Genomic DNA, 21,434 nt, shown 5'->3' on the forward strand with positions numbered 1-21,434 from the left:
CGGTGTGTTGAATACTGTATTGCGGCATTCTTTGTATGAATCAGCAACCATGTGGTCTGAGCACTTCCAGGGATAACAGTGAGTCTCCAGTGAGAATTTCCCATGTCTACAAAGGAAAGTCCTAAGCTAAGTCATAAGTTGAAGGAAGAGGGGCCACTAGTTAGTGGAAGAGCATATTCATAGAATGGGAAATTCCCACCCATATTTGCTCCCTGGATTTCCAGTTAAATGACTCAGCAGGTAATGGGAAAACCATTTTCTCTGTCTGAGATTCTGGATAATATGCATCACAGACAAGGAGTAGGGAACCAGTGACCTTTTGGGTGTTGCTGGACTACAACCCCCATTATCCCTGACCATTGGCCATGCTGGCTAGGGCTGATGAGACTTTCCAACATCTGGAAAGTCACCCATTCTGGGCTAGATGGACAAATATCTTGACCTGATATAAGGCAGCTTCATATATCCTACGTATATCATCTGACTCTCAATTCTTCCTTCCAGATTCTGACCAGGAAAGTGTGCATATCCATCCCTCTTCTATTTTGATAGATACCTTCAAGAGATGTAAATGGAGACACAGTCTAAGAATAATGAGGTTACTGGGACTCTTCCAGCCCTTTTCTGGCCAGACCTATAAAACCACATGTGGTGATTAATGCATCATACAACTTAATACAACCTAATGATTTGTCTGAAAGGAGGAAGAAGAGAGGGAAGAAAAGGGGGAGGCCAAAACTAGGCAAAACTGACTTGGTAGAACATAAAAAGTGTATGAAGAGCCCTTCTGGATTCAACTAAACTTCCATCTGATCCAGCATCCTGCTTCCAGTTGTAGCCAACTAGATGGTTCCATGAGGTCTTCAAAAGCAGGACATGAAGGCAACAACCCTATTCTGTTACATGTCCCCACAATCTTTTATCCAGCTGTCTACTGCCTCTAAACATGGATGTTCCACTTAGCTATCATGGTTAATAACTATCTAATAGACATGTCCTCAAGAAATCTGTCACACTACAACATTGCTAACAAGGAGTCTCAGTTGGATCTTTCTGCTGCAAGCTGCACATCTGAGGGTCCTTCCAGCAGAGAATGAATGTGCTCAGATTTGGGGATTTATTTAGACTTCAGTCTTTCTCTAAATATGCAACCAGAGGTGTTGTCTGATTCCTAGCATCTTTTCAGAGCCATGATGCAGGGGCCTCTTATGAAAGGCGGTGAAGGAAGGCATCTGGACAAGCTCTTCAAGGAATCAGACCTAACCATTTCTTCCAGAGTACCTGGAGCAGCAGCTGCCATGTGAGTCTGTACGGGAGCAAAATGATACTTCCCAATTACACCACCATGAATTCCACAGACGGTACAAGTGTTTGGGGACAAGTGCCAACCGCAATTGTTCTCGCAGTCCTCATTATTGGGACTGTGTTTGGAAATGTGATGGTGTGTCTAGCTGTCTATTTCAACCGGCGGCTCCGCAACCTGACAAACTGCTTCATTGTCTCCTTGGCCTTCACAGACTTGCTGCTGGGCCTCATGGTGCTACCCTTTTCGGCTGTCTATGAGGTCTACTCCCATGAGTGGATCTTCAGTGTCACCTTGTGCAATATCTACATCAGCTTGGATGTCATGCTTTGCACAGCATCCATCCTCAACCTCTTCATGATTAGCCTTGATCGCTACTATGCTATCACAGCACCCCTCCGCTACAACACTATGGTCACTCCTAAGCGGGTGGCTGTGGCTATGTTCCTTATCTGGGTGGTGTCACTGATGGTCTCGTTCCTACCGATCCACTTGGCCTGGAACACCAATGGCAGCACTGTCCAGAACACACAGTTAACTGATGGGAAGCAGGAGTGCAAGCTGGAGGTCAATGCTGGGTATGTTCTGGTGGATGGCTTGCTTACGTTCTACCTCCCTCTGCTAGTCATGTGCATCACATACTACCGGATATTCAAAATAGCCAGGGAACAAGCAAAGAGGATCAACCACACCAACAGTTGCACAACCATCAGAAATGCATTACCCACTGTGAAGGAACACAAAGCCATTGTGACTCTTGCAGCTGTGATGGGAGCCTTCATTATCTGCTGGTTTCCTTATTTTACAGTGTTCACATATCGGGGTGTGACGGGTGAAGCGTACAAAAGCCTGATGACTATTGTTATGTGGCTTGGTTACGTCAACTCAGCACTGAATCCAGTTTTATATGCTGCACTGAATAGGGACTTTCGGACAGCTTATCAGCGGTTACTCAGGTGTCGGAGAGTGGGACCAGATGCCAGAGAGGTGCCTCTAACACATGAGATGAGAAATATGACTTGTAATAAGGAAAGTAAACTTCTACAGCTGCATACAATGAATGGAAAGAAGAACCCTGTTGTCCAAGATGGCACAGACAGGTAAGCTTTCTCTTACCTTTGAGGGGGAATTGTTGTTGAGACGGTTTAGATTCAGGCTGCATGCAAAATATATTTAAAGTTGCATTTGGTGCACGCATCCACTGGCAGATTTGTTGAGAGTGATGAAATAAGTCTGTTTTTTCCCAACTCCAGCCCTGATTAGTCCCACCTGAACAACTTTTAAATGTTGTGCTTTTTTCCCTGCCAGGAAGCACAGGGAGAGAACCATCAAAGATATGCTAAGCACACAAACACCTACACTACTAAATATATTGATGCAATCTTCGAGCGGTGTGAGATTCCAGGGGTTCCAGGCACTTACCCATGGTCCTGTTTCCTTGGAATATGGGACAGCAGAGACTGTGGTGTTTATGATTTATGGTTTATTTACACATATACACAACTTGAGCATTAACATTCCAAAAGGATCTGGTTTCTCCCATAGTCACAGGCTTGGATTCAAACAGACATCAAGTATTTCTCTCAAACATTGCTCGACTCTCTTTTTCTAACCACCAGCCACTTGAGAGCAGGGGCTCCACTCATCTGTTATCTCAGACAGATCTACTTTGTTGGTTCCCTTATTGGCCCATCACCTAAGCTATCACCTCAACAGGAAGCTTATATTTTAACACTTGCTTGCTCCGGGGGTTAGAAGAGTCTCTGCACACAGTCTACTTGCCCCCACCCCAAACTCCTAGCAGCATAATTATACATAAGAGAAATAATTTTTTTTAAAAAAAATCCTGCTAGGTGCATAACAGAAAATGCTGAGGAACTAATAAGATGTATCCGTACTAAATGGAACAACAGTCACTTGGGTTTGAAAGTGACTGGCAAAGGGGAAGGTAGACTGCTGCACTGCAGAACACTCCTTCTTGCAACTTTGGCAGTCACTGCATTTCAGATCCACACATGTTGTGCTTGCATGCGGCTTGAGTGGCAGCCAAGTTCATTAATCAGTCAAGCTCCCACTATATCTGTTGATTAAATTCTAGTCTGGGCTCTTCCTTTTCAATAACATGCAAGATAATACAACTATTATCTTCGTTATTAAGACTTAGTATATGGGAAAGACAGATCTCTGCAGTACTGGCTACAGGCGGATTCGGGGTGGTTGCCTGGCTCTGTGCAAAGATACACAGGCTATGTCTCTTGTATTTAATGGCCCACTCCTAGATTACTTCAGCATGGCAGGAATACATGGTGAGAACATAAGCGCCTGGCTGGATCAGACCAAAGACCCATGCAGTACAAACACACACACACACCGTTTCCCAGATTCCTGTGCGAAGTCTGCAAAATGGAGTGCAAAGTTCTCCTGGGAGTTACAATACTTCCATGGCAATGGCAATCCCTTCCACATGATCTTAGGATCGTGATACTATTGGGAAGCAATCACACTTCAGAAGTATTCATGCTGCTGAGGTAACATAAGGATGGGCCCTAAAGTATATAATTCTTTGTTATAACTGTCAAATGAGAAGCAACGGCTCTATATTAAGCCAGGTTTCTCTTTCGCAATCAGTCACTATTTCTACATGAAATAGCCTCCAATAGCTTTATTTGGTCTCTGATAGCCATTTATTTTTGTCATTTTGGAAGCAATGCAGAGGACTGTGTGCCTTGATTTTCGTTGTTGTTGTTGTTGTTGTTGTTGTTCATACAAAAAATAGGGAGAGATGAAATTGGGTCAGTCCCCTCCCCTGGAAAGGTACCAGTGTATCTCAAAGTTAGAGCCTCCTATCATGAACATTTGGTACTTTCAGTTCTACATTGGAATGAGTAAAGAACATCCCTAGTTCACTAGGTGGAGGGGATTTGTTCTTCTGAAGAGACTAGAAAGTGTGATATGCACATACAGTAGCTAAGTGGATGTTTGAGATAAGCAGGAACAAATCTGCGAAGGTTCCAAATGTAAGATGCAGAAAGAAGAAGCCGGGTAATCAGTGCCAGAAGAATTTAGGTAGGTCTGATTGCCCTGGTTATAAGGATTTACACTCCTAAAGGCCAAAGAAAATAGGAGTGTGGGTATGTAGTATAATTTCATTGCTTCCTATAAGCAATTCTGACTTTCACCTCCTTCCAAAGCTTTGATCTGATCCCATGGCTGCAACTTGATAAGCAGCAAGGAAACTTTCCATCTGGCAGATAGCACTTACTTTCACTGCCATGGCTCCAGGAAGTGCCAACAAAGGGTTGATTCTTTTGTTTTATCACAGCTGACCCTGGGATAAGGTAGTGAGGCAAAAGGATTTATCAACAGCAATGGTACACCTGGGTGCCAACAGCTAGGACTGGTGCTGCTGCCTCGTCATATGTTACAATGAAAATGTCTCCAAAGCACAGATTTGTGGCACAATTGTGTCATTTTCAGATGCAATAGCACCGAGAGATTTTATCTGCTGCTTTTTAGAAACCATGATGAATCACTCTGTTTCGATTCCTTAACAGTTTTTTTAAATGATGGCAAGGGCAAACTTCAAATATATGGGCTTCTGTTCCATGATGTATTTCTGTTCCAAAAGTTTTGTTCAGGTTACTATGGACTGTGGTTCACCTGATGGTTCAACCACTCAGCACTTTAATAGAGAGAGAATGATTCTTATGCATATGTGTGATCTGCATAATCGGGACCAGCAGGACATAGCTGACTTCCCAGAGTAAGCAAAAGGTTGTTGAGGGCAGTTTTCAGTGCTGGATTTTGGGTGGTACAGGCAGTTCCTCTGTACAAGGCACCAAGCCGAGAGGACATGAAAGAACAACAACAACATAAAAAAACCCTATATTTATATGGGTAAAAAAGTAAAGGGACCCCTGACCATTAGGTCCAGTCATGGCCGACTCTGGGATTGCGGCACTCATCTAGTTTTACTGGCCGAGGGAGCTAGTGTACAGCTTCCGGGTCATGTGGCGAACCAGAGCAGCGCATGGAAACGCCGTTTACCTTTCCGCCGGAGCAGTACCTATTTATCTACTTGCACTTTGACATGCTTTCAAACTGCTAGGCTGGCAGGAGCTGGGACCAAGAAACGGGAGCTCACCCAGTCGCGGGGATTCAAACCGCTGATCTTCTGATAGGCAAGTCCTAGGCTCTGTGGTTTAACCCACAGCGCCACCCACATCCCAATTTATATGGGTACCTATTCAATTATTGTGAAAATAATTAATATGGGGGGGAACCAAATTTTGCCTTCACTCAGGGCGCCATATTACCAAAGTCTGCCCCTGGTGGTTGTCTCTCTAGCTTTGTGTTATGCTACGCATCCTCCATGACAGCCATTTTGTGACTGACATCCCTAACACTCCCTCAAAATTTGAAATATGCCCACTAGTCCAAAAAGTTTGGTGATCCCTGCATTACTGGTGACCCCTGCACCAGTCCACTTCAGTTGCTCAAACCTACATCACTGGTATGCACTTGAATCTGTACCGCAAAATACTGAGTCTGGAGGTGAGCTGAATACATGTTGGAGCTCCCTGTGGCTGTCATTTAAGCATTTAACAGCATACGTTTAACAGCCTATGAATGTCTACTTGGAAGTAAATCCCACTGAGTTCAATAGGACTTACTCCCAAGTATGATTGCAGCCTAAATAAGTGGCTCAATTTGAAGAGTAAATAATGTAAAAGTAAATGAGCTCCACTCACTGAATCAGCTTGGTTCAGCAGAGTAATTTTGATAACATGAGTACTTTGTGTAAATTAGAAAACTCCTTTTCTGAGAAAACTCTCACTGTTGGTGCAGACGATGCATTTCTGCAAATCAGGCCCATTAGTTACTGCCATCTTCTAAATCAAAGCAACAGCTTCATTCTGAAACTCTCGTAAGCAGCATTTTCTCAGTTTTTCCTCTGCAATAAGATACAACCAGAGAATAAAGGAGTCCAGGAAATGGGAAATGAAAGTGGACATGGAGAGAGTTTATTGAGGAAATGCTGGATTCACTGGAATAGTTTAATACAGTAAGCAGCAGAGGTGACTGGGAGAAGCAGCTTATGGCTGGAAGCTAAAATGACACCAATTCCTATTGAAACAAAAGGTAAACAGCATAGGTAATTTGTCACCAAGGCCTGATCTGTAGAAGTATTTCAATATCAAATAGGTTTTTTATAGGATGTCCAACAGTCCAGGCAGAAATTAGACAATGGACAGGCTTTATTGTCGAAAATAAAATAGCATTTACTTTGTCTGAATGTTCCCTGCAACATACTTAGGCAATCCAGTTCAGAGCTCTCCATTCTCTACAATGGAGTCACCTTGTCTTTGATACCTGAAATGCTGCCACACGACTTGCAGCCAGACCCCAGTCACATGTAAGTGTAAAAGCCAATGCTTCCATGTAGATTTTAGGTTGGCTGGGATCTGCTTCATAGAGCATGTTACTCTGGAGTTACGTGAGCTACACTGGCTTCTAGTTTGTTTCCAAATGCAATTTCAGTTGCTGGTGACTGTAGAGCTCTAAATGGTTTGTTATATGAATGGCCTTTTTGGTGGACTCTTCTTCATTGGAGGTTCCTAAACAAAGGTTGGATGGTCATCAGTCAGGGATTCCTTAGTTGTGATTCCTGGATGAACTAGATAACCCTCGGGTCCCTTCCAACTCTATAATTCTAAGTCTGTCGGACTTGTTGTCTTAGTGTTCAGAGGCTCTGTCAACTGAGACACAGTACAGAGTCTTTTCAGCAAGGGTCTTCTCATTCCACCAAGACTGTAGAGTGCTTTTACCTGGGACACCAATTTGGTTCTCTTTCTTTTAGACTTTGGGCAAATGTTCATGACATACCTCTTTTTCACCAGGCTTTTGCATTGCACTCTGCTGCTACAACTGGTTTTTAGCATTGTTCTGTTTTTTTTTTAAACTCTCAGTTCTTTTGTATGTTTTACTGTGATATTATTGTGATTTCCTATGCATTTGTTTTTCATTATGCTGCAAGCTGACCTGGGGACTCTTGTCCCCGAAAGGTGAGGTATCAAGTCTTCCAAATAAATACCATTTCCGTGATGGCAGCATCTCAAAGGAGAATCTCGGAAAGCTCAGCAGCCACATTAATGCTACTCATGTAGTGATGTCAGTTCACACAGATAGCAAGTCCGCATGAGCCAAGGCTGGAGGTGTCACACACACTCTTCCTGGGGTGACCCTGGCAAGGCTACCCTGTGTATATGGCACCAGCACTCATTCTTTGTCTCATTAAATGAACCTGTTTGAAGGGGGGGATTTATGCTGAGCAACATAATTAATTAGAGGTACTCATCTCAGCATAGGCATGCCTGTCAACTGTCCCAGAAAAACCAGGACATCCCAATTCCCCCTGCAAAAATACAGCCATATTGGGCATCTTGCTCTTGTACAATTTTGGGCCCCCCAAAAAGCGATCTCTCACAGGGCCCCCAAACATGTGTTTTTGGGCACTGTACCCCCAAATAGCTCTTTTTTTCAGGTCCACGATCTCACATGCATCATGTGACTCATGCGGGATTTCGGACCAGGAAGATGGTACCCTGGATTTGGGCCACGTTGTGTTGGAGGATATGCATAGGGTATTATGAACAGGGTGGCCACTTTCATACTGCAAAAAAGAGGACAAATGAGGGCATATGTTTGCATTAGAATGCATATGCTAATTTATATGTATAGCTATGAATTGAAGAATGAGTATTATAATTTAAATAGAAATACAACATTAGGGAAGATTGTGACCAACTGACTAACTGATGAGGGGCAACTTCAAGGCCCCTCCTGCTCTTCCTTCTTAGGGTTCTTCGACGGCCCAGCCTTTCAGATAGAGGATGCATTCAAGCAGAGGACTGTCCTCTGTAATATACAACATATGACCACCCTAATGATTAAAGTTATAGGGTGAGTAATCTTGAGAATGTAAACACTGAGATCCTAGAGTAAAACAAGAAATGCTTTGTTCCAGAAGGCATTCTGATCTGTGCTTATATTTATTCTTCTTGAGATGGTATATTTTGAAGTCAAATATACTAATCTGTATTATATGAAGAAGCAAAACTAGACTCCTGTCTGAGGTGAATTTCAGATCAGATTTTGAACCTTTTTTCCACCAGAAAGTTCCACACCCTTTTTCAGTATTGTTTTTACTTTAGACCAGAGGTTTTCAAACTGTGGTCTGTTGACAAGTTGCATCCAGGTGTTCCATGGCAAGCCTGTAAGATCACAACTAAAAAGAATACAGCACCCAACACAGCACATTATGATTGCTGCAGCAGACAGAAAAATCATTAAGTTCTCCACCAACCTTCAGTAGTTTTCAAGTGGACACTGGGTGGGAAAGTTTGAGTCCTACTGCTTTAGACAGACCAACTGCACATTCCCTTACCAATTGACAAGGAACTACATGTGACAGAAGCAGACTGATGGGAATCTAAATTTAAAACAACAAGCTAGCATCAGTGTGGGGGGGTGGTAGGGAGCTGAACCATCCCTCTGGTTACACATATTCCCCAATAACAACTGCAGCACAGTTGTTTCCTCCCACCCCCAGCCAAGCTCCAAAACCAGACATGACAACTGGTGGGAGAAAAAGTGGTTGGAGCATAGCAGCTTGAGGGGGGGAAGTGGGGGTGTGGGGGTTAAGTCCTACCAGCCACGTCCAACCAAGCTGTGCTTTCGATCCCAAGAACCAACCCGTTTCTATAATTCGGCAAGACCTCAGCTGGGTCTTGTCCCTTTCATGTTTACATTGATCCTGGAGGTGATCTGCAGGTTGCTGCTTGGACCTGTCAAATAGGAGGAGAAATATGCTCATTTTCCCTGCAGAAGTAACTGCATTACCGGTCGCAAATGAGACTGCTTTGAATTGTAATTCTGGTTTTCCTTGCCTGTTCATCTCGGAACTGGAGCATAACATAAACCAGAGCACATGGAACACAATGTGTTATCGTGCAGCCAAGTAACAGGATAATAATAGTCTGAATCGCGCATATATATATATTTAATTCTCAGCATATTGTTGTCTTGTGTCACTGACAAATCTTTCTTTCTCTTTCTCTCTCTCTCTTTAACCTTTTCAGCTCTGGGCCTTTTCCCTAAAGTGCACACAGGCCAGGCCAGGCCGTTAACAGTGGTCACTGTGACATAGCTCTCACTGTCCTCTTCCAAAAAACCATTGAGGACAGAAGGACAAAGTTAGATTTTCCGCTGGGGGAAGCTTAAAATCGGGGGCATTTGGGTGAGTACAAGGGGTGTCACATCTAGAAAGGGATAAAGCTGTTCTGCATAGCCCAATTGAATTTCCTTCCTTCTACGGCCAACAGGAATCCCTGGATTAGGTAGTGTTGCGTCTTTCCCCAGAGAGACATTCCTTCCGTTTATAAACAGCTGCCAGGCATCTCCATGCTAGGGAAAAACAGCACAGCTTATGCGATCTCTGTCCGTTGCACAGCTGCTAAAATGTGCAGAACCTCTGTTGAGAAAATACCCCCAGATTGGCTCGCAGGCAGGAATGGAGCCACCCCATTTCTTTCCAGTTCAGGCAGATACAATACCGTCCCACTTTTCCTGTCCCTGTAGCTGCTTCCAGTGAGTGTTTGTCATGAGATTGGTGCAGGCTTTCTGCAGCATCCCCACAACATAGTTGGCATTAAAGTATATGCCTTCTACCACTTATCATGATAGCTAAATCTCAAAGTAGTTTACAAAGATAGAAATAAATCAACATGGTTGCAGAGCTGAATTGTGGAAGGGTCTGTGGGTAGGAGGAGGGATCTTGGGACGAGGCCTGAGAGAAGAATTAAAGGCAGACAGGCCTAGTATTGTCATTAGTGCTTGAGTGGGAATGACTAATGTTGATTTCTTAAGAATGACCCACTGTCCATCTCTACGAATAACTGTCTGGCTGAGTTACTGGAATAGGCCCCCAAAATGACATCCCAGTATTTCTCTTGCTTCACATTCTGGTCTCCCTTTGGATTTTCCCCCAGAACTTCCCCTAGGTTCCAGTAACATTCAGTCAGCTGCTTACTCATTTCTCACAGGACAAGGGAGATATGACCATTTTCTCCAAGTTTCTGATACTAATAAAATGAAAATAGCATCACATATTTTCATGAGGAGAAAGAATGTTGCTATGCCCCTAAGGCAGCGGTTTTCAACCTGTGGGTCCCCAGATGTTGCTGGACTACAACTCCCATTACCCATAGCTAGCAAGGCCAGAGCTCAGGGATGATGGGAGTTGTAGTCCAACAACATCTGGGGGCCCACAGGTTGAGAACCACTGCCCTAAGGGGAGCACGAGGCCCATGTTTCCATCATAATGGTGGGAGAATGAGGGGTGCAGAAGGAATTTGAAAGGCTGGATGGTCATGAGCGCTTAACTCTTTCTGCATCAGTCCCCAGTTCTTTCCAACATTGTAAAATGAGTTTTTCCCAACCAGAAACAAACACATCTTGAGCAGCAGATGGAGAAAGCAGCCTGCCCATGCAAGCACCCCTTGCTGTTGTGTTCATAATGTATTGTCATCGTAACAAACAATTGCGGAAATAAATAACACATAGTTCTGCCCTGTAGTACTGACTAAACAAAATGAGGAATCTGCTTTCGTTGGGCTTACCTACAGTTCCTCTTGTCCTGCTGCTTCCCCAGGGGGAACTGCTCTTTTGTACTCAACCAGAGCAAAGGGAAATTCAGGTTTTCTGCAGGTTGCCGTTTGTTCCAATTTCGAGCTAAAGAGGTATTCCTTGGGAAAGAAGCAGGGTGATGGGGAAACCGCTTATCCTGGGATTTCTTAGCACAGAGCAAGCAGAAGTGTGGATAAGCCCATTGACTGGCAAGTCTCACCCACTAACGGATTTTGAAACAAGTTACTTTTTTAAAAAATGTATATTTTCCTGTCACATATTACAGTACATCATAAGGAAGCACCCCTAAGATGCAGGCTAAATCATGTAAGGATTTGAGAGCAAGGGCAGAACTGACACAAAATTATTAAGATGCTTGAACAGGCAGTGTCACCGCCATCGTCACATTCCCTGTACTTTCTCTGCAAAGCAAAGAGTGAGATAATAGAAAGCCTATCACAGGTCACATTGCCAAGGAGAAATTTTATCACTCTGCTTCAGTACAGGATGTGATAGAACAGCACAGCATGTAACTTAGTGAGAAAGACCCGCTCTCTCATTTCAATGTGCTTCCCCTACATGTGATAGTCCTTGTGGGGCTTTTAGTTTGCAAGATATTCTGCTCATTGCAAGGCAGGTATATGTAAACACATGTATAAATACACTGAAACAGTCACACATATGCTTTTGTCTTGCCTTTGAAATCATTTCAAGGCAGTTTGCAAGTCCAATTTAAAATAAATAAACAAACCATATCCAAATGTCAAAAGTCACCAGGGGATTCCACCCCACACAAGGCAGCTAATGGTAGATGACCCTGTGGGGAGAGGGGATAGTCCTGCAGGAGGAAGCTCTAATGCAGACACAGCCAAACTCTGGACCTCCAGATGTTTGGGACTACAGTTCCCATCATCCCTAGCTAACAGGACCAGTGCTCAGGGATTATGGGAATTGTAGTCCCAAACATCTGGAGGGCCGGAGTTTGCCTATGCCTGCTCTAATGCCTTCTATGCCTACTGTTAGCAAGGAAGAAACCATACTGTGAAATTTCCACCTTAGCAGCTGCCTTTGGTTGACTTCACAGTTGCCTTTCCAAGTGCTGCTGTTCTTTTTTATTATTATTTCTGCCAGTTCTTATGGGTATCCCAGAGGTGGCTGCATGTCAGTAACTGCCTTTTTGAAGATTCCATCATTTACATACTTTTTCCACAAAGCCATCTCAGCTATCCAAGAATGCAAATGACTTCCATTTTCAGCAAGCATTCCTAGTGGGGCAGGCATTGCATTGTTATTTAACCCCCTTACATGTTTTTGATCCACAGTGATGATGGAAAGTGAGTCTACGGACTTAATCCACATGTCACTTTTGCCCCACATTTTCCAGATACAGGTCCTCACTTTAAAGCTCCACGTTGGAACACTCTCCCCCCCCCCTTTGCCCCAGAGTTTTCCTCATGAAAGCCCACTCTTTCAAGCTGAAGGGCAACAAACAGTAATTTGGGTTTTTCATGGATTGCTGCTTGCTCCGATCCAGCTTTAAAGAGCGGGTTTTCATAGGGAGAGCTCTTGAATGAAAAAGGCAGGGAGCTTGGTCCCAGAGCTTTAAAGTGGCTGGAAAGTGCAGAGGTGGAAGGGTAAGCATGGATAAGCCCTGAGTCATACATGGAAAGTCAGACTTTGAGATTATTTGCCATGAGTCTGGAAAACCTGGGCAGGGCTTAGCAAAGTAAGGTCAGAATCACCTCTGCATACCGTCCCACGACCCTCTCTTGCTGATAACATGTCTCAGCTTTATTGACTGTGTCACAAGAAGGGGAAAAAACCTAGAGGTCACCTGACTGCCAAAAGGCAGATACAATTGTTGTGCTGGCTCCACACAGCGCACTTATAACCTTGCACAAGATCACAGGCAAACAGCCGGATGGAGACTTGAAATAGCGCTGCCCACAAGCAGCTGCTCCTGGCGCATTTACAAGCTAGGAAGTGCAATCAACTCACCTCTTCAGGTTTGAAATTTGCTGCAAGTGTCTCTTGGCCCTGTGGTAGTGATGTGACAGTCAGTGACCCTTGAGTGCATCCATCACAGAAGCCTAAAAGCAGCAGGATGGCAGGGCCACTTGAGTGGTGCCTTTTGAATAAAGATGAGGGCCAGGCCTGGCTGAAAGAGCAAAGGGAAGAGCTCTTGTGCTTGACCAAGCTGACTGATAGGCATGTAATTGAGCATGTCCCTGACAAACCTCATCCCTGAGGCCTGCTCAGATCCCTCACTTGGAGCATTAACCTTCTTTTCTTATTAAAACCTTTCATGTTGGCAAAATGGCCAGATGAGAACTTCTCAGGTAGTTTGGCTGACATCTAACTCTAGATTGCTCTCAAGGTCTTTCCAGGTTGTTGACCCCGGGAAGAAAGATTACAGATACATTTTGCTTCGCATCAGTGGATCTACCCCATTGACAGGGATACGGAAGAAGATAGCTTAATAGTACAACATCTGTCTAACACATATGTTCATGTTACTATGCAGCCTAAACACTTTATAGAAAAGCAGGCAAATGGAGTTGAAAATTGAAAGTAAACCCTTCAAACTGTTTGAGCAGGCCACTGTTGCATTTTGGCCTACAGAAAATTCATATGAGCCGGTGGCCTCCACAAGAGCACTTTGATAACCCAGTGCCACAAGAATGTTTGATTCCTCCGTGGGACAACTCATGCAAAGGGACTGATCAAGATGCTCCAGAGCAGTGCTCACCCTGCTGCCATTGTGGTAACTGTGCTGGCTGAGCAAAGGATACCATACTTTGTGGGAATCCTGGCAGATATATGCACAGCTTCCATGTGAATGTGCTGCTTTATCCAGATGACAACTCCACGTGAGCGTCTTTGAGTCAGAAGCTTTGTGGTAAATCACTCTCAGAGAGGGGCTGCAGACTAGTTTGAACTTGCCCTGCAAAGATGTCTCTGTCTGTTACAAACCCATCAGCCAGAGAACTTCAGCTAAAATTCAAGCTATAGTTGTGTGTGCATGACATTTCCCTTGTGCTAGCAAGGATGGTAGGCACCAGGCCTGTAGGGATGCCAGCAAAACTCCCCTGTAAGTGAACTTTGGAGGCTCATAATGCTCAGCTCTGAGAAGAGGCAGATGTCACATCCCTGAATTCTTCCTGGCTCGGTTTAAAATATGAGGCAGAAAAGAATTATTTGCTTACATACTCTCTCCTGCCCAAGCAGCAACTCACTTCCCTTTAACTGGCATTTACGGATTCCAGACATGGTGAGAAAGAAGGAGGTTGGGCCCTTTTAAATGTGGTTTAAAAGGAAAGGGGCAGGGGTCGGGGACTTTAAAAGTATGCATCCCTGGACAAATTTGGCCTGAACTGGAAATAAACCAAGTCATTCCCACAAAAACAGAGGTCAATCCAATGGGGGGGGGGTGTTTAAAATGAATAAGTTAGGGAAGGAATGGGAAGGATCATGCTACATGTCACACTGCAATTTGGCTCTTTTAAAGGGACTTGCATATTGTTCATCGAATCATAAAAACTGTAGAGTTGGAAGGGACCCTGAGGGCCATCTAGTCCAGCCCCCTGCAATTCAGGAATCCTGCCCACAACTGCCCCTGGGTGGGACTGAACCACCAACCTTCCAATTAACAGACAAGACATACTGAGCCACTGAAATGAATAGTTTTGCTTCTAGTTGTCCCCTCCCCACATGTAGCAATGAAAGTTGGGGGTGGGGGGCTTTCAGGCATTCACCTCTTGGTTCACCTTCTTGGTTTCCTTTTTCTTAATGTTTCATTTCCTCTACTGAAATATTTGCTGCAGACCACATACAGCTCATTGCATCTGTGAAGCTTTCTTCTTCATCATATACAGTATCATTTTCCTTTTGCCGTTTTCTCCTGTGGTTTCAAAATACATCCAGCTGCTATTCTTAAAGGCACATTTGCCTTTTGATCAAGTAATCTCCAAGACAATTGTTCTTCTCCACACGTCTGTTGCAAGAGTTCTTCAGCCAGGAAGAGGGAAGCAAGCTTCCTACAGCTGCTTGTTCCCTGGCCTATGTCTGTGGCCAGTCTGGTCTTCCCATTGCCATGGTCTTCTTTCTGGTACAGCCTCACACTGGAACTTGTTCCCCTTGCCCATCTCCATTTTATGCATTATATTTGGTTTAATGGGCAAGTCTCAGTTTTGTTTTTTTTAAAAAAAAACAATCTAGAGCAGCTCTGATAATTCTGGGATTTGACCATTTAAAGCCACCGTCCTATTCACACAGACCTGATAGTAAGTCCCATTGAACTCAGGGGGACCTCTGATCAGAGCTGTGTAGGTAAAGGTAAAGGTAAAGGTACCCCTGCCCGTACGGGCCAGTCTTGACAGACTCTGGGGTTGTGCGCCCATCTCACTTAAGAGGCCAGGGGCCAGCGCTGTCCGGAGACACTTCCGGGTCACGTGGCCAGCGTGACATCGCTGCTCTGGCGAGCCAGAGCCGCACACGGAAACGCCGTTTACCTTCCCGCTGGTAAGCGGTCCCTATTTATCTACTTGCACCCGGAGGTGCTTTCGAACTGCTAGGTTGGCAGGTGCTGGGACCGAGCAGCGGGAGCGCACCCCGCCGCAGGGATTCGAACCGCCGACCTTTCGATCGGCAAGTCCTAGGCGCTGAGGCTTTAACCCACAGCGCCACCTGCGTCCCGCTGTGTAGGAATGCACTGTAAATGTGCCTTTGGATCATCATCCCCAACGGCAGCATTCACATCGTCTCACTTCCACAGCTGTATAGTAGATGAATAGGTAGTTAAATGCTTTTATCCTTATAATACCTGGCTTAGATTTACTGCATGCCATTCTGTCTCAAACAGCACTATAATCTGTGGCTTATACACATTCTTCATAGGTCACTTCCAGATAGCAAATCGAAACTGATTTCTGACATCTCTCCATTTGTAAGCTACACTAGTAGTTACTCGGTTTCCACCACTAAATTGTTTATCATAGAAGAACGTAACTGAGTAATTGGAGAAATGAACCCTGTATTTCCTCTCAGAATATACATTCTTTTGATCTGTTCTGCTTTGTTTTTTTGTAGCCATCAACATGTCTAGCATCATCACATAGCCTGCTGTGTACTTGGAACAAGGAAGCAGATTCTAAAAATGGGAACATTGGGGGATCATTGGGGAAATATTTAAAAGTATCTTCTAATTGTCAGTCTGAACTATTTTCATTGCTGTTCCCCTTGTAGGAATCTGAACCCACCATGTGATAAATCACCCTGTCCTATGCTGCCCTGCTGTCAAAGTCTCTGCTTGGCCAAGGTTCTTCCCAAGAGAGATGTGTGGAGCCCAATGTTTGATCAGCCAGTGGCAAATGCAAGGAAGACAAGGCAACCTTCTGCACCCCATACAGTTATCTACTGTGTCTTCACCTGAGCCAGGACCTGCTTTCTTATGAAGTTGGATGTAGAGAATTATGACTCAAGGTAGCTCAAAGATTGCTTGAAGGTTGTTGCATCAGGTGCACCATCTCAGTCTTCTCAAGATGGTTCGATAGGGGGCTTCCTATGCAGGGACTTCGATTTCCCTGAAAAAGACTCTTGACTATAAATGTGGTGTGAATCCAGAAGTACTTGGAGATGCGTGACTGTACGTACCCATAGGATTATCTGTCCACATCTAGGACAGGAAATAACTGTGGCTTGGGAGGAAGTGACAAAAAGGAAGGACTTCGTTCTTTTTGGTATGGTCATTACACTCCAAGGCATTTACTGCCCTGTTAGCCTATAAATGTCATATTTATGCCCTGGGGATATTTCTTGTATTGACAGTATTCAATATGGAGTCACCTTGCATTTTCAACATAGTTTGTGGTTTCCAAAACATCTGATAAAAGTGCATTTGACAAATGTTTTGAATATTTAATAAATGTTATCTTTCAGGATTCAACAGTGTTTGGCTTCTATTTATCAAGTCTTCACTTTGGTCTTCAATGTATTTCTATTCAAAAACAGTAGGGAAAAAGAAAGAGAGAAAGAAACAACCAACAGAGAAGGTATTTTGCTTAAATGTTAAGTGGCATTTTACCTTTTAATGTTTCATGATAGGATGACATACACTTTGCACCCAGGTACTTTTGGATGGTAGAGTGTGAAGGCCTTTTGGGGGTGGAATGGGGATGCTGGTGTCAATGGGATGCTATTTTCAAAGATAAAAAAAATTCTACTAAAATATCCAAATAGCTATTTAACAAGCACCATATGAAGAGCACACAAGGTGTGTGAACAAAGTATCCCATTCACTTTGGAATGTGTGGGATGTGTTTACATTTCAAATATGATTAATAAAAAACTTCTGAAGATGTGAAGAATGGAACTCTTACTCTGCTGAATGGCCACAAGGCTTTCACCCCAGAGGCCGGTTGTTCAGTGTGCGGTTTGAGGGCAGATACAGCTTGTAGCCTGGTTTCTTTGTTTCTGCTTCTGCTACCCGACAACCAGATACCCATGACCCTGCCAATTTTGCATTAGATATACAGTATTAGAAACTGAGCTGCTATTGAAGCAATAGACCAGAAGAGATGGAGTTCATGGACCACTCCTACCATGTAATCTCATTCTTTTTTAAAATCATAATAATATATTTTTATTAAAGATTTATTAGTTTTCTTTGGTTGCCTGTAGTGAGAATGTAATCTCATTCTGTAGATAAGCATGGACATCGTGATAGGCTGAGGAGGAACTAGAAAATGGAGAAGGGCGCTGTGTGGTATGGTGGTGTTTGGGTAAATTATCATACAGAAACAGTTTTCAAAAGGTCTCTGCATAATGATAATAATGAACCATAATGACTAATCTCTGAAGAAGAATGACAGTTTCTAGTATGACTGTCAGCTCTTGAAATTTTTAAAAAGGCTGATAAAAACAACAACAATAATAATAACAACAACAATAATAGATTTGATTTTATTTTATTTATAGCCCGCCCATCTGGCAGGGCGGCTTGCAGCATATCTAAAAACATAATAAAAATATAAACATTACAAATCTCCCAATACAGGGCTGCTTTCAGATGTCTTCTAAAAGTTGTGTAATTCTTTATCTCCTTGACTTCTGATAGGAGGGCATTCCACAGGGTGGGTGCCACTACATAGAAGGCCCTCTGCCTGGTTCCCTGTAATATTACCTCTCACAGTGAGGGAATCGCCAGAAGGCCCTTGGCGCTGGACCTCAGTGTCCGGGCAGAACGATGGGTATATAGGGCCAAGGTCATATGGAGCTTTAAAGGTCAGCACCAAAACTTTGAATTGTGCTCAGAAACATACTGGGAGCCAATGTAGGTCTTTCAGAACCGGTGTTATATGGTCTCGGCAGCCGCCTCAGTCACCAGTGTAGCTGCTGCATTCTGGATTAGTTGTGGTTTACGAGTCACCTTCAAAGGTAGCTGTTTAATTCAGAAGGTGGAGCCCAGCAATTTTGCTGGACCTGGGGGTGGACTCTGATGTAAAAGCTGTCCATTTGCATAATATGCAAGGTCTGCCCACCAACCTAAAAATGTGATAGTGTCTGCAGCAATGTGCCTGGCTTTTCTGGCAAGAGCACAAAAAAGAGCTGGGCATGCTTTTATACCTCAGGTTGTTAATATAGGTCAACAACATGTTTTACTGGAGGGTCCCTCTGCATGTCAGAATTGTGATAAACAGCACATTGACAGGGGGCATCTAGCAAACCTGCTATACCTGGCTTTTGACAAAGTAGTTGATTTAAAATAAGAACCCAAGGGATGAACAGCACATTTCATAGACAAATTGTCAAAGAGGACCCTTTTAAAAAAGAAAAGTAGCTGAGGAGGGTGTGGCATTCGCACAGGGTCCCTGGACATTTCACCGTCTATTGATCTCTGTGCCACCACTTTATTTCTCGCTGCCACCACCCAGGCCCTACCTGGTACAATACTGAGACCAGTCGGGGTTAAATTGGAACATAAACTTCCGTTTATTTATTGCAGTTTAACAAGCGTGTGGTTTCATAAGCGGTATCAGTCCATTACAATCATGGGTTGCCTAACCAGACCTATAACTTCCGCTACCTGCTCTCACTCATTAAACCACCTCAGATATTTACTTGTCTTCCTCGTTCCTAACTGTTCCTGACTCAGCTTATTTCGCTACAGTAACTCAACCTACCCACAGACTCTATCCCAATTCACTCCCACTCCCACTCCAACCAACCACCCAACTCCCAACGAACTCCCCCTTCGCCCCTCCCAGAGCTGGTTTTATAGTCCCTCTGACTCCACCCCCTGGGTTCTGATTGGGTAACTTGTTTAACTATTTCACCTCCAGCACTCTCATATGTTAACGTCACAGAGGGAGGTGAGGTTGGGGATTTGGAGCAGAGAAACAGAAGCAGGGAGGGATGCTTACCTCTTCCCTGCCTGTGGCCTCTGCTCCAAATCTCATTGGAATTGGAATTGGAATTGGGACGAGTGTTGGGGAGCCTTTCAGAATTATGTTTGTGGCTATAAAGCAGAGAAGGGGAAACTCAGGCCAGGAGGGCCAATGGAGCACTTCAGCTCTCACTCCCTGGAGCTTTTTCCCAGGCCATACACCCCTCTCCTGCCACACAACTCACCTGCCCTCTTTTGTACCACCCTTGAGTGTTTGTTTGTTTTCTGAGCAGAATGAGTCCTTGAACTTTGATGCTTCTTGCTTGCCTGGCTGGGGAGGAATGGGGGGGGGGACTAACCTGCTGTACATAGGTAAGATTTGCACTCGCTGTTATGCCCACTTTTGCCTCTGGCTTTGCATACCGCTGGCATAGGGTCCCCAGAAGGTTGTCCAGAGGGAAAGCGACCCCTGGCATGAAAAAGGTTCCCCGTCTTGCTTTAAAGAGGGAAAATTATGGTAATGGACAGCTTTCAGGTTTGGAAATCATGAGCAAAAACTTGCAATGAAAGGCTTAGCAGTGCCACCTACCTGCCAGATACATATTTTTTACTCCCCGCAAATCTGGCTTTGCTCGCTCAATATGTGAGACTTGTTTCCTCATGTCTCCCAGAAACTGTAAAATTTACTGTCAATGGAACAAATATAATTCTGCTGAACCAGGAAGAGAAAGAGAGAGGATTTTGTTTTGTCAGTTCTTGGGAATGTGTTGTAAATTTTGCCATCGAACAAACCTCGAAGCTCTTTGCTACAGCGAGGCATGAGAGCTCAGATTTTATCTAACCTGGTGGAATTTTTAATATGTGAGGGAATACTGCAAGGATCTCTCATATAACTATTGCAACTTTTATCTCTTTTTCTTTGCCAGGAGATTTATAGGAATTCAATGTTTTGTTCTTCTTGGATCTCTCCAAATTCCTTTTAGCAGTATGTGACCACACTCTCTTGACACCTGCTGACATAATGCAAAATACACACAAGTTCGTATAATACATGCTTAACAATTGCACAGAGTGTTAATGCTTTTTTTATGTAGAGGATCTTTTCTCAAAGGGAAAGCACAATGCATGAAGTAGTCCTCTGAGCCTGAATCCACAGGCTGCATTGAAACTGGATAGACCAGCTGACTGACTTCATAATGAATGGATGTGAGCGAAGCAACTAGTATAAACTCAGAATCATCAGCTATCTTATTTGAGTGAACTGTCTTGATCAAAGTAGCTGCAACACTTGTGTGTTGGAAGCAGGAGTATCTCCTTTTCAATATCCTTCTGCTGTATTGAAGTGCTGAAATGTCAAAATTCATAGAGCTGTTTTAGAATGGGGAGTAGCAACACAATGAAGAGAATCATATTTTCCCACTTTCTCTTCATCTGCTAATTCTGCTATTTTTGATGTCACGTGGCATGTTCTGTGCCCAAAGTTCAAAAGTGAAGATTCGGCTCCTACGCTATTGTAACCACAAAAGAAAATGAGACATTTCCTCATGCCTTTGTCTCATCTTTACCCCACCCACATGGTTCCTTTAGACTGGCAGGCCTTAGCAGAGCATAGGAACATGAGCAGCTGCCTTAAATCAAGTCAGATCACTTGTCTATCTAGATCAGTATTGTCACTACTGACTGGCAACAATTCTCCATGGTTTCGGGCTGTGGACATTCCCAGCTCTACCTGGAGATGCAGGGGAATAAACCTGGGACCTTTGACATACAAAGCAGATGCTCTCCCACTGAGTTATGGCCCTTGGGAAGGACTCACTGGTTAGCATCCTCTAAAAGTCTGTGGTCATGAATACATGGAATCTGATCATTTACTATTATTCTATTCTTTAGTTGTAATTCGTGCATTGCAGGGGGGTGGACTAGATGACTCTACAATTCTGTGGTTCTATGAATCAATAGGCCTAATTTAGTATAGATCCTGTTGTGGTGTGTATCTGACTTTTCATCCATAAGGTCCCTTTAGCTTCTTTCCACTGGCTTCACCTTACAGTGCTGCCCGTG

General features: G+C 43.9%; 1 protein-coding gene across 4 annotated transcripts in view; it reads left to right on the plus strand.

Annotated features, from left to right (window-relative positions):
- HRH2 (histamine receptor H2) overlaps window positions 1-16,934 on the plus strand; it is a 31,022-nt gene extending 14,088 nt beyond the window's left edge. The window contains exons 2-4 of one of the 4 annotated variants that reach the window (XM_081901081.1): window positions 505-2,403; window positions 8,140-8,266; window positions 16,235-16,373. In XM_081901081.1, coding sequence (XP_081757207.1) covers window positions 1,322-2,403; window positions 8,140-8,227 — 1,170 coding nt within the window. In that variant the 5' untranslated portion in view covers window positions 505-1,321 and the 3' untranslated portion in view covers window positions 8,228-8,266; window positions 16,235-16,373. Of the gene's footprint in view, window positions 1-504; window positions 2,404-8,139; window positions 8,267-9,444; window positions 9,598-16,234 lie in introns of those variants that run through there. The other 3 variants (XM_081901080.1, XM_081901079.1, XM_081901082.1) reach the window with 3 other exon arrangements.
- The last annotated feature ends 4,500 nt before the right edge of the window (window positions 16,935-21,434 follow it).

The sequence above is a fragment of the Podarcis melisellensis genome (assembly GCF_964234715.1).
Source record: "Podarcis melisellensis genome assembly, chromosome: 2".
NCBI classification, from domain to species: domain Eukaryota; kingdom Metazoa; phylum Chordata; class Lepidosauria; order Squamata; family Lacertidae; genus Podarcis; species Podarcis melisellensis.